Here is a 12,420-nt window from a genome sequence, read left to right on the forward strand (position 1 = left end):
TGTCGCGTGCAGGATCAAGTTGTTCCTCCTCTGGAACGAACCTTGTGTGCAAAGCCTTTGCGTCAGGCTCTCTTGGTTTAATGAGAGAGTAAAATGACAAAAGAGGGCCCAGTCAGCCCGGGTCCCAGCATGATTAACCCATCTGGCCTGGGAATAGCCCGTCTTGCTTTTAACTCAAAGCTGCAGAGAATTCTGCGTTGCATGCAGGGAAATGGCAACCTTCAAAGAGGGAATTCGCCAATTAATCTTCAATTGATAGCGATAATTACAGGTGAGTGGTACAATAAGGCACAGAGGCCTTAGTCCAAACATGCAAAGTTGTTATGCTCTATTGCAAATTATTACCAGCAACATAATTACACTTTGGCCCAGTTATTACAAAATACCTTTCTAAGAGTTGTAAACCATACGGATTCACACTGTTGGTGCCCAGTGACATTTTGAAAAGTACAGGTGGAATGCAGAAACCCTGACAAGTTTGACAAGCCACAAACCCCCTCACCCAAAAACAGAAAACCCAGTGTCTAGAGTGAGGGCCCAGCTGAGGGAGACATCTGGTCCACAAAGAGCATGGCAAAGATGCAGAGGTAAACATCCTCACTGCAAAGGGGACAATAAGGCTCTGTAAGACACTGCAGTCCACAATCAAGCCATTGGCCCATATCACTGCAGCTAAAACACAAGCCCTCCACCTGATTTATCCCTGCAAAGGCACAGCTGTGTAAATAGGATACATCTGTTTGTTCAGCATAAAATATAAAGAGTAAGTAGGGGAAGTAGCTCTGGATATCTTCTAAACAAACAATTACTCTGTAGAAGAAATGGGTGGTGTTTTATTCACGCAAACTGACCAGGTGGAAACAATAACTGTCTGCTACAGTCTGGGTGACTAAGCTCCGCTTGGGTTAGCGACGTCTCCTGTGTCAAGAATAACTTCATAGCTATGCAGTCAGTTATTAAAGCAGTAATTGAAGTGTGTGTTATTTAGGTACATAAGTAGAATTACATGGATATTCTTTTGAATTATGGAATAATAAATCCTAGCATGTAAGCACCTCCAGAGTGAAATACATTGTCAGTTCACGGGTCTGTGGTCATAATTCCAGGAATTTTACCATAATAGACTGAACATCATCAGGAGGCTCTTTTTTTCGACGCTAGTGGCAGAGGGGAAGTGTGAGGTGCAGCATGACATGGGTATGCTGAATTGAGGGTGCCACAGACCACTGCCTCCCTCAGACCTGGGAGGCAGATTTAAGGTAGTCTGAGCTAAATGTCCCGGACGCCTCCCTGTTGAGGTGTTCCGGGCATGTCCCACTGGGGGGAGGCCCTGGGGAAGGCCCAGGACACGCTGGAACGCCTCGGGATCCCTCCAGAGGAGCTGGATGAAGTGGCCGGGGAGATGGAAGACTGGGCTTCCCTACTGAGACTGCTGCCCCCGTGACCCGACCTCGGATTAAGTGGGAGATGATGGATGGATGGATGAGCTAAATGTAAGTGAATCAAGATAAAGTCAATTTACTCCAGACTACCTTAAGTCCAACAAGTTATCCAGCTAAGCAAGAAATCCGGCTTTGTGGAACACCCCCGGTACCGTCCCACATGGAGAAGCTGCTTCTTCGGCTCTGTCTACAAGCAATTGTATTCGCCCGTGATTTCAAAGCTGAGTCCATATGGGTCTGCTAATGTGATGCATAGTTCTGCATCATAAAACTCTTTTGGGTCGAAGATTCGAGAATGTCTTTGAGGACCTCAATGTCGACCATGATTTGACTCGTCTTCGAGGTTAGCAATTACTGAAAGAGGCGTTGTTGGGGTGCTCTAAGGATAAAGCACAGGGAAGAGCTTCAGCAGATGACCTTCCGTCAGCAACCAGATGTACAGTTAAATTTAGTGTCTTGAGAAATCATAAATATAACTGGCCACCCCTTGTGTTTTACAGATGCCTGGATCCCAAACATCCTATACACCAGACAGATGGCTCAGGAGATCAAACATGCAGTCTATGAAATCCGGAGAATTCTGTGAGTGGAAGCAGGTCTTCAGCGAGTCCCTGACAAACTGGCACGTACAGATGAAAATTCCCGAAGCAGACCTGGAATCATGGATTTGTGATGCTGCTTTGGAGAGGGTGCGAAGTGTTTTAGTTTTCTACAGAGTCTATAGATCTAAGTTATGACAGCACATTAAGATGTTCACAGTCTTTTTGAAGATGCCTACGGCTGTCAAAAGCAAGGAAACAAAGAAAACCAGCCTGGGAAAACAAAAAAAAACATGCAATAGTGATTTATTTATAATTGATTTAAAATTGAGTTTCTGAAAGAGCATTCCTGACATTTCCAGTGAGGCCGAGCACTAAGAAATACGTGCCCAGTGATATATTTACTCAACGTAACATCTGCTAACCTACTAAAGGCAAGATATAATTCCTCCTGTCAGCAACCATCAACAAACTTGTTCGCATTTTTAGGCTAATTTCTAAAATTGTTACCCTTTTCAGTGCTTATGTTTATTACATGTCGGTTTAAGCTTCCACCAAGGACTCGGTGTAACCACAGCGTAATCCTCAGATCGCATATCCAGATCATTTAATGATCACGCATGAGATTCCATCCCTTAGTATGTCGGTAATTAGCCCCTCTATTTTAAGGCATAGCCAACGAAAACATTTACTAGCAGAGTGCCCGGCCAGACTGGCGCAGCCACATTTACAGGGGTGCAGAAACGCGCTGTCATTTTCACCAGAGTCCTCTTTTTCCATCCCTGGTCGACCCTGTGGGATCTTTTCAGGGTCCTGCCTGAACACGGGTACGGATACGTGTCTGAAATATGTGCTTTCACATACCTTAGTTCAGTATTGAGGTCCATCTACTGGTTGTCTACCAGTAGGCTCTGGAATGCCCCCCCCCAAAGTAGCGCTCGTACAAGATGGAAACCCTGTAATATTCAAGCTGCCAAAAAAAAAGCATTTACTGCAGTTTTTGAACAAAAAAAGAAGTTCTCCCCTACCAGATACACACATAAACTCCAAAGGGAGGCTATGAAACTATGAGTTTCTGTGGACCTTTGACTAAACTGGCAGCCAATTCGAACTCCCTCTCCCATCATTAATTTCCCCATAATATGATAAGACCAATTGGTTTATGAAGGCGAAAGATAAATGGGGAAGAACAACACCAAAGAGATGATAGGGATCGTTTATCTGACACGTGGGAGGGTGGTTTTTAATGAAAACACGAGTCGCATTTCTCATTCACGATCAGACACCCCTCACGGCGGCAGCACGGTTCACCGACGGTGTGTCCTCATCTTTAAAGACCAGTCAAACCAAGGGTTGGCGCTGGCTGTTCCCAAGCCCCGTTACATAACCTCTGGCTATCGTAAACAAGGCAGCAGCAATAAAGCTAGCGAGTGAAGGCAAAATTAAGCGCTCTCGACGCTTGCCAAGTGGGAAATGGAAGCCTCTCCTAAACTGGGTCAACTTACAAGATATAACAAAGTAAACAACCAGGATATAAAAATATAACAGCCTACTGGCCAGGTGCTACCATGTGAGGGAGGTTTGAATAAACATGTGGACCGTCAGCGTCCTGCCGTGCATCCCTGAAGTTCACATCACGCAAGTCCTGACTCCGCTGAGAAGCAAAGTCCTAACAACCAGTCATCGCAAGTGACTCCAAGCACTTATTCTTAGGGGTTCAAAAGGAGGAGGAGTGAACAGTACGTTTTGGATCAAAGGAAATGGGGGGGGGGGGGGTCCTGTTATGACAGCATTTGTCAGCAAGAAACAATGCTTCCGGTCCCCTTGCCCCATCTGTGGGCCAATTAAGACAGTCTGAGATTAAATGACTGAAATATTAAGCTCCTTAGCTTGCCACGTTCATGCCCGTGACCTCCCCCCCCCCCCCTCCGCGAACAGTGGTTTCTCCCCGCGAGTCTGTTAAGGTTCAGAACCAGAAATCGGCACCGACAGCTGCTTCCAATAAACAGGCCATTAATTTCTTCGACCCACATCTTCTTTCAATGGCGCACGGAGCAGCTTGCCAAGCTACACAAGTACTCAGCCCACACCTCATGCCCCCGTACCTCTGCTCACACTTTCACTGTCCGAGGGGGTCAGCATCTATTGATCGGTGTTCAAAGGACAGAAGACAGAGAAAAGCTCCCTCTTCTGCTGGCTGCATCTCACGGGCAGGCTGTTAAAGACACGATTTCCTCAAGCCGATACTAAACGTTGCTCTGGGAGGGACCCTTCTGAAGGGTAACTCCATTTAGCATGGGAGCCCCTAATGTCCATTCCCCAATCTGCACCCTTGAACAAGAGTTTGGATGTTCAGGTTATCTTTAAGCACCCAAGAGCTTAAAGATTAAGTCGCTCTGGTATCAATATAAATTGTAGAGGCCCTGGTTCCAGGTGTTAATATGTCTCACACAACAGATTCCACACAAAATCCCACAATTATTGGACAATAAAGCAATGAAAGAAGTTTGTAAAGCAGATACTTAAAAAAGGGTCTTCAAAGTGAACTGTAAAGTAGGGATTCTGTGCACGTGCGCAGCACCAAGCAGCCAGTAAATATGCAGACTGCAGCTCTGCCTACTGCCCAGATGGGTAGAAATGCCCCCATCCCATCATCGGCCCCCATGGCTCCTCTGGACCGGGGACATGTTCAGGACAAGGGAAGGGGCATAAACGCACATTGTTGGCAAGTAAGGACAGCAAGGGGAGGGGGGGGGGTACAACAGACCCCCAGAAACTATCAAAGGGTGGAGAATATGGAAGGAAGATGGTATCAAGAGGAGAGGAAGCTGAGAAAGCAAATGCAGACTTCATGCCTGTGACAGTTATATAGTTACTGACCAGGTAACCAGGTTCATGTTTTACACAACAATGGCAGCTAACCTGCTTTAAAAACTGGTTCAGTACCTCATTTATTTCCATTACATTCAGATGTGAAGGCAACTCTAAGTTGTGGATTAATCTCTTATTATTCAATGAAAACTTTGCTTAACTTGTGAAAAAAGAGAAACATCAGCAATGTCCTGGATTTCTATGCTGCTGGACGCAAGTCTGCGCAGTCATTTAAGACGTCTCAGTGGTAAATTCTGAGGTCCCCCAGGTCCCACCCCGCCCCCACCTCTGTGTGTGGCTGCAGCAGGAGGCAGTGTTAAAGGCAAACCACTCACTTATGCTCCATTTCTCACGACCGGCCAGATCAAGTCAGCCGGAAGATCCCCAGAGAGAATGGACGGGTTGCGGTACGCCTCACGGGGGGCTGCGGGGGGGTCAGTTGAAGACATGGCTTAAGGCCCTGGAGTGATGACACCTCGCCTCCCCAAAGTGAGGTCTGCTCTGATTAACCTCAGCCATCAGGTGCCGGGATCCTGGTGCTGCACATTATCAGGCAGGAAGACGGCTCACCAACTCACACCCCCCCGGCACCTGTCCTTAGCCCTGCTGCCTCCTAAGAAGACCTTGTGTTGTGGTCACCATGCCCCCTCCCAATGTTATTAGACAGGAAGTGATTCCGGCCAGCAGACACCTGGATCCGGGGGAGGCTCACAGCTGGGGGTCACTGGGAGGGGGGGAATGCGGCCACACAGCCAGGTGCTGGGCCACCCCCGCCTGGCCCGTCTTAGAGAGAGAGAGAGAGAGACTAGAAAGGGATTGGGGGGGGTAGCAAGAGGCGGCCGTGAGAAGGCAGGAAGCAGAGGAGGAGGGAGAAAGGGAGAGAGGTCAGAGAGGTGAAGATAGAAAGGGAGGATAAGGAAAGGAAGCAGGATGAGAAGAAAGACACTCAGTACGTTAACATGCACAGCTAAGTCGAGCTACGGTTATGGCTGAACTACGCTATTTACTCGGACTGCTGTCCCAGTATACATGCATGGGAGGGGAATCGATTTATTGATGAAGTATGTCCGGCTCCGCTACAATAGGTGGTGATATGGCTCCTTTCAGTTTGTTGGTACTGGGCTTTTTCCGGCTGACCTACAGTATTACGTCACACACGTTAAAAAAATAAACAAAAATTTATAACAATGGACACACACACACAGAACAAGTGTACCTGTAGTGCCTCAGCCCCACATTTCAGTGACACAGCCAAAAATGGCCTGGTCTTCTCCTAGGAGGGAACATTAACCCGTTTATTACCCACAATCCCCTGCTAACCACACGGGTGACATTGAGGTCAGTGTTGGGGGAAACACCGAATTTCAGCCAAGCTGTTAGTGTCGCCCTATAGACAAACATAATGGCTAATTGGACAGCTTATCCGTACTTATTTTTCCAGACTTGTTTACTTGTGCTCGGAGGTCTTGCGCATGCTGTAATTGTCCCTCTGGTACAAACAGGATATTGAGAAAGGCTTCTCCTGACACAGCGGCCTGATTTTGGGCCCCGTACCCTTCTTGCCGTTAACAGGAGTCTGACTCAGCATCTTGGCTCAGCGAACCTGGCTGCCAAAACCTCTCTGTGGTGTCACATTTCTGAGCTCTGTAAGGAGCATAGGTTCACAGCCCTCTTCCAGATATATGACAAAAAGACAGAGAGATGGAGACAGGGACTAAAGGGAGGGGTCACCACTTGGTTGGGGGAGGAGCTTAGCCTGTACCCACAGGCTACCATGTCTCCAGACCTCATCTCAATCCCTATCAGGAAGGACAGCTGTGAGGGTGATTGGAAGGTCAGCGGTTCGCTGGCAGACTAATAACGCCACTGAGCCTCTGAGTGAGGTCCTTATCTCCCAAATGGATGTGGGCTGACTCCACACTGTGACCAAGGACATATGTAAGACAGGCCATGGATCTCCTGGCAGATTCAGGGGCCCCGTACTTTACAGGGGCCCCAAAACAGCAAAATCTACCAAACCTCCCATGGGGACCTGGCATTTTGGGGGCTTGGTTACATTTTTGGCCCAGATACACCTGCATGTGGGGTAGGTGAAAAGAGAGTTTCCCATGGAGATTAATAAAACACCCCACAAAAAACTCCAATAAGGGAACTGCCATTATACTCACGTGACTGGTGGGGGGGCAGGGGGTGCCTTTTTCCTTTGGATATAGACAGGCTCCTTCTTTAACCCCCCATCCCTGACCCCAGAAACTTTCCTCACCTCTGCAGATTAGCCATCATGTTTAGCACGTTTACCTTCCCAGAATTCCATAGCGCCATCTCCTAAGCTCGGGGAAGCCCCTTGACTCCCAGCCACTGACAGCTCAGGAAAGAGATTCCCAATTCAAAGAGGGCACTATTTTTCTACAGGCGAAGCACAGATAGAAATCTTCTTAGATGTTTCCGGAAGGGCCTTGTGACCGTAACAGGCCTGATAGGTGGGTGACGATGGGTAATGCAGCTAAATGGGCGACTGGCAGAGATCTCAGCTTGGAGCTACAGGGATGCTAGTAGATACTGATGTGCTATACCAGCCATACAGAGCTGAGATCCCACCCCGAGTCAGTGGAGGAGCTGAGGGGGTGGGTGGCTTCTGAAAAAAACCCCTGAGCCTGAAAAATCAGTTTGCAGCACATTCAGAAAGCCCTCCCCCCCCCCCGTCTGAAGTCACGGGGCAGCCCACCCCCCCGGGATACACCTTGACACTGGTCCCCAGGAGAGGCACACATGTCATGATGCTTTGCTGTGCCCGGAGCGTGAGAGTGATTCGCAGAACAGACACACACTGCTAAGCTGATCCACCAGTCAGCGTCCCGCCGCTTCTAGCGTGGAGCTCTTAACCCGCTGCGCCTCGTAAGCAAATCGCACTCAGCACTTTAAGAAACCGCACCAAGAAGAGAAAAAAAAAAACGGACGCCGCTGACACGGTGAAACAGGGCCGCCACGCCGGCACCAGTGCCGCCACGCGCCGAGCAGAGGCCCCGCCCCCCCGGATTGTGGGCCAGACCTCTGCCAGGGCCTTGTGTCATATTTTCAGATTTAAAAAACATTTTGGCTTGAGTGGGATGATTTCAGGCATATTCAGGGTGGTGATGGGTATGGCGTCTTTCCGCCAGACACGCAAACACGCCATGACCTTGTCAAGCTGGGCGGCTCCCACTTGTGGCCGTGCTGGCACACTGCACCTTAACTGGGTCACATGATGCACCAGCAACTATGGGCCATTAAACCATTCTATGGACCCGATTCCCATTACAATTTGTTCCACTGAACCAGGGGTAGGCAATCTTGTCCAGAAGGGGCCGCTGTGTATCCGGGTTTTTGCTACAGCGCCCTAATTACATTACTAATTAGAGGGCTGATTGGGAGAAGAGTCCTACTTCTTGGGTTTGAACAGCTGACCAAAAGGTTATCCCTGAACCCTGGATACACATTGGCCCACTGCAGATAAGATTCCCTGCCCCTGCACTAGACCAGCAAAATGCTGAGCTCTGGTCAATGAACCCATTCACTGCCAATCCACATCCTGGCAATTGTGCGTATTTGTCTCTGATTTGCACATTGTCCCTAACTGCTACACAGCGTATTACCATTTTCTGCATACTTTTTTTTCATTATTACTATAAATGTATTTATTTGCACAATTTCATCACTGCTGTTGGTTTTCACTCACCTGGTACCTTAACAAGGATCAATTTAACTGACAAATACATGAATAGATTTGATTTGACGTGGGAGAGTACAACTGGACCAAACTATGGCCCTATGTGTCTTTACAAGACTTACAGTTTCCTTTGCCCCGAAAGAGCATTATTAAGTTTATTATTATTAAGTTACCGTGGAAACCCACAATGCCGCCTCTCCTGTTTGTTTGGAATCACAATCGCCCTGTTTACTGAGGTCACATGGCACATACTGCATAAACATAACCAGACCTCTCCCACTGCGTTTCATCCTTCATTAATTTCCAGTGCTTAACAGCATGTCGCGTGTTTAATATCACCAGTTAGGATTCTGTCATCCTTTGTTTTCCTATTTTTTTGACAGAAACCATGACAGCCATCCCACAGACCTTCATAACGCGCTGGTAACGCTCTGGCGGTCCTCGTGTTTAAAACACCATAAAGTGAGTGTACACAAGCATTCACACAAGTAAATATTTTGCTCCGTCCCCCAGGTTTGCTCAACTGGTTTGCCTTTTGTTGAGGATAAACAGAGTGAAGAACTACTGAGTTGTCAAATTCAGGAACGGGCTGGAACAAGCAACGTTCTGACTGGAGTCTGTGCCGGAGTCTGAGGCAGTACCAATGTTTGCCAAGCTTATCGCGGCAGGGGGTGAACGAGCATGCCTGTCACGGACAGGAAGGGGTTAACAACTACATGCCTCTCCCCTCAGTGATGTCCACGGGTCCCCGGCGGCTTTGATATCACAAGGGCCTGAAAAAAAGAACCTCACACCCCTGCCAAAAACGGTTATCGCTTCAGGAAGGGTCATGGACTCTTCCGGAAGCTGACGGCAGGAAGCCTGTTTGTTTGTCAGGTACAAAAAATAATTAAAAATAACGGCATCCTGTGTAACTGCAACTTTTTGGCGGGTCTTTTTTGAAATGCCCAGCCCCCCCCCCCCCCCACGCCCCATGCTGTCATTCTGGTGAATATTCGGGGCGACGCAGACGCTTGCCATGTTAAGGCACTTTGCCAACTGGGATTTCTCAATCACACGCCTCGCGAATCTGCTGCTTGGGAGAACGGGACAGACAGCAGATTAATTCTAGTCGTTCTGAAACGCCATTCCCTCAACTTTCTCGCTGTAGAAAGTGAAAGTGAATCCTGACTAGTGCAAATCTCAGCTGAGCTTCAGTGCACACCCCAATACACACACACACACACACACACACACACTCCACCACTCTGGCTGTACAGTGCACTGTAGCCTGTCTGACAATCTATAAATTAAAATAATTCACCAGACACCAAAATGCCCTATGTGTCGTACTAAAATCAGTACAATATCTATATTGTCTTTGGAAGTCTAGCAGCAGTGATGCTCTAGATATCGAAGCAGGAAAAACCAAAACTACCAAACTGACCTGGACACCTTTTCCTTTTAACTGCATCTCTACTAGCAAAACTCCCCAAAGTACAAACCACACTGACCCTTTCTGAAGTAAGCAGAGGATTTAAATGAGAGGAGCAGCTTCCCAACCTGACGACCGATAGTGATTTCCACTTATCAGCTGTCAGAGATCCACACACACACACACACACACACACACACACACACACACACACACACAAACACACACACACACACGTGCTCATTGGGAATGACCTCACTGACCTTGCGGTCCTGCAACTCCTTGCTGCAGTCCGAGACAGCCTTCCGCTGGCGATACCCGTAAGCGGACGCGATTGACAGCTGACAGGAGAAAGTGACCGGATCGCCACCCCCCGAATCCGAGGCTCTGGGCAGGTAGCCCCTTGTCGCCATGGGGGCACGGTCCAGGCTGGGCATGGGGTGCGCCGTTTGAATGGGCTTGGAGCCCACCTCTGACTGTCTAAGCTTAGAGGCCACCCCAACCGCCGGCATGGTCTGGGCGGGAAAAGGCAGGATACAAAACAGAGACGCAGAGGAGGAGACGCAAGATTAAAAAAAAATACAAATTTTCTTGAAAACGAGGCAGTAAACTTGTGCTCCGGTGCCACACTGGCTGGTAGAGAGGACAGCAAGCGTCTCTGGATGCCAGGGAGACAAGAGAGAAAATAAAGAAGAAAAAAAACAGAAAAAGTGAAGTCAATTTAAAAAACACTGCCGGCTGTATAGGGCTGAAGCTTCTTAGGCAGAGCGGCAGTGGTCATCCATGGAGCGCGGCGTGGAGAGACTAAGGCGTCCTGACTGATACTATCCCCCTCCCTTCCTCCCTCCTGCCCGCCTGCTCTGACAGAGCTCCGCGGCATAAAACCAAACAGTCATCGGGGGCGTGACCTCCCGGCGGCGGGGGGCGGGGGCCGAGGGGGTGTTTCTGCTCTGCGCGCTGCCTGAGAGCCCTGGCGTTGTGGCGAGCGTGCATCCACTCTCCCGGAGAACATTCCGGAGCAGACGTCCCGGGGGCGGCTCTGGGAAACAGGGCACGGCTCCAACTGTCAAAACTGCCGCCCCCCCCCCCACCACCCCATACAGCTCTGTCTGGAAACAGACACCTCGTCCTGGCTGGCTCTTAGAGCAAGAAAGGTGGGGGTGGGAAGGGGGGGCTCATTGGCCAAAACAAACAGCTGCTGGAGCAGCTTTCATGCCGGAAGTAAAAGTTTGTCCCAAGCCTGGTTTCTCACACCCAACAGTTTCTGCATTGAGAAACCATGCCGTCCCGCCCTCCCTGCCCGCAAGCGAGCAGCCTGAATGCATACAGGGTCGCCGTGTCTCCAGGGGTGCTTGCGAGGGGAGAGGACAACCTGACAGGGTACAGAACCACATTCAAAAACTCTTATATCCGCCAATCAGTGATCATTCTTTCAGTGTGCCGGAACCTTCCCCATCGTTCTCCAAACACCCAGCACCTCTCATGGGCAAAACTCCGAAGAGCCACATGTTTCAGAAGAAAAAAATACAACCCTGTAGACACTTAGAGTAATTAACTTGACAGAAATATGCCACACAACTGGACGTTATTTTATTTTTTTTTTACAGTTTGTAGGCTGGTGTGGAACATGAAAGAGACGTTTTATATGGAAAAGCTTACATCTGGTTTGCTTTAAGGCCTCGATACGAGTCAGGGAGGATTACTAAGCCACACCAAACCGGAACTTTTTAACATCGTATAATCTGGCGACAGAAGAACTCAACACGGGCCCGTTTCACGGCCTGATCAGAACCAGGCCTAGGTAGCTACCTGCTTCTCATGCCCATGAGGGTAAGACCTCAACTGGGCTCTCGGGTTGATCCCCTGGGCCACCAGGCTCGTGTTTCACTGGTGTTTTCACCTGAGGTTGGCTGCCTTGGTGGGTGGTTGAGCCTAATTCAGTCCTTAAAATCCTTTCTCTCAAGAGAGACACAGTCTAATGGACAGAGAGAGAGAGCAGGGAAAAGGAGCAGCATTCACTAGGGACCCGACTGAAGGTCTAAATCCCAGGTACTACACGCTCAAATGTCCAATTCCTCTCGTGTCCCTTTTTCAATATTACCTGGCCAATTTGAATAACAATTCAGCAGAGACAGCATGTTCTGCTGTAAAGATCAAAGGCTGCCCCTCCCCACTGCCAGTACCTCCAGGAAAGTGTGAAATCATGTCACTCTAAAGATAACCGTCAGTCAGGGAGAGTCTTCTATCAAGCGTGCGACTGTACGGATCATGAATACACTGACTGTTGTGGTGTCTCAGAGCGCATATCACAGCGCTTTGGTGCACCAAGAGCAAAGAAGGCCAGAAACGGAATAATTGACCTGTTTAAACCCAGTGAAATGCTTTGGGTTTTGCTTCATCCTGAGTGGTGACATGTAGCTGGGAAAAGGCTGAGCAGAACATTGATTC

At 48.8% G+C, this 12,420-nt stretch overlaps 1 protein-coding gene across 5 annotated transcripts in view; it reads right to left on the reverse strand.

Annotated features, from left to right (window-relative positions):
• nav3 (neuron navigator 3) overlaps positions 1-12,420 on the reverse strand; it is a 127,628-nt gene that overhangs the window by 106,309 nt on the left and 8,899 nt on the right. For 4 of the 5 annotated variants that reach the window (XM_048970437.1, XM_048970406.1, XM_048970417.1 and 1 more), the window contains exon 1: positions 10,236-10,813. The exons of the other annotated variant lie outside the window; for it this stretch is intronic. In XM_048970437.1, the coding sequence (XP_048826394.1) occupies positions 10,236-10,484 (249 nt within the window). In that variant the 5' untranslated portion in view covers positions 10,485-10,813. Of the gene's footprint in view, positions 1-10,235; positions 10,814-12,420 lie in introns of those variants that run through there. 5 annotated transcript variants of the gene reach the window in all.

Source organism: Brienomyrus brachyistius, chromosome 1 (genome assembly GCF_023856365.1).
Source record: "Brienomyrus brachyistius isolate T26 chromosome 1, BBRACH_0.4, whole genome shotgun sequence".
NCBI lineage: Eukaryota > Metazoa > Chordata > Actinopteri > Osteoglossiformes > Mormyridae > Brienomyrus > Brienomyrus brachyistius.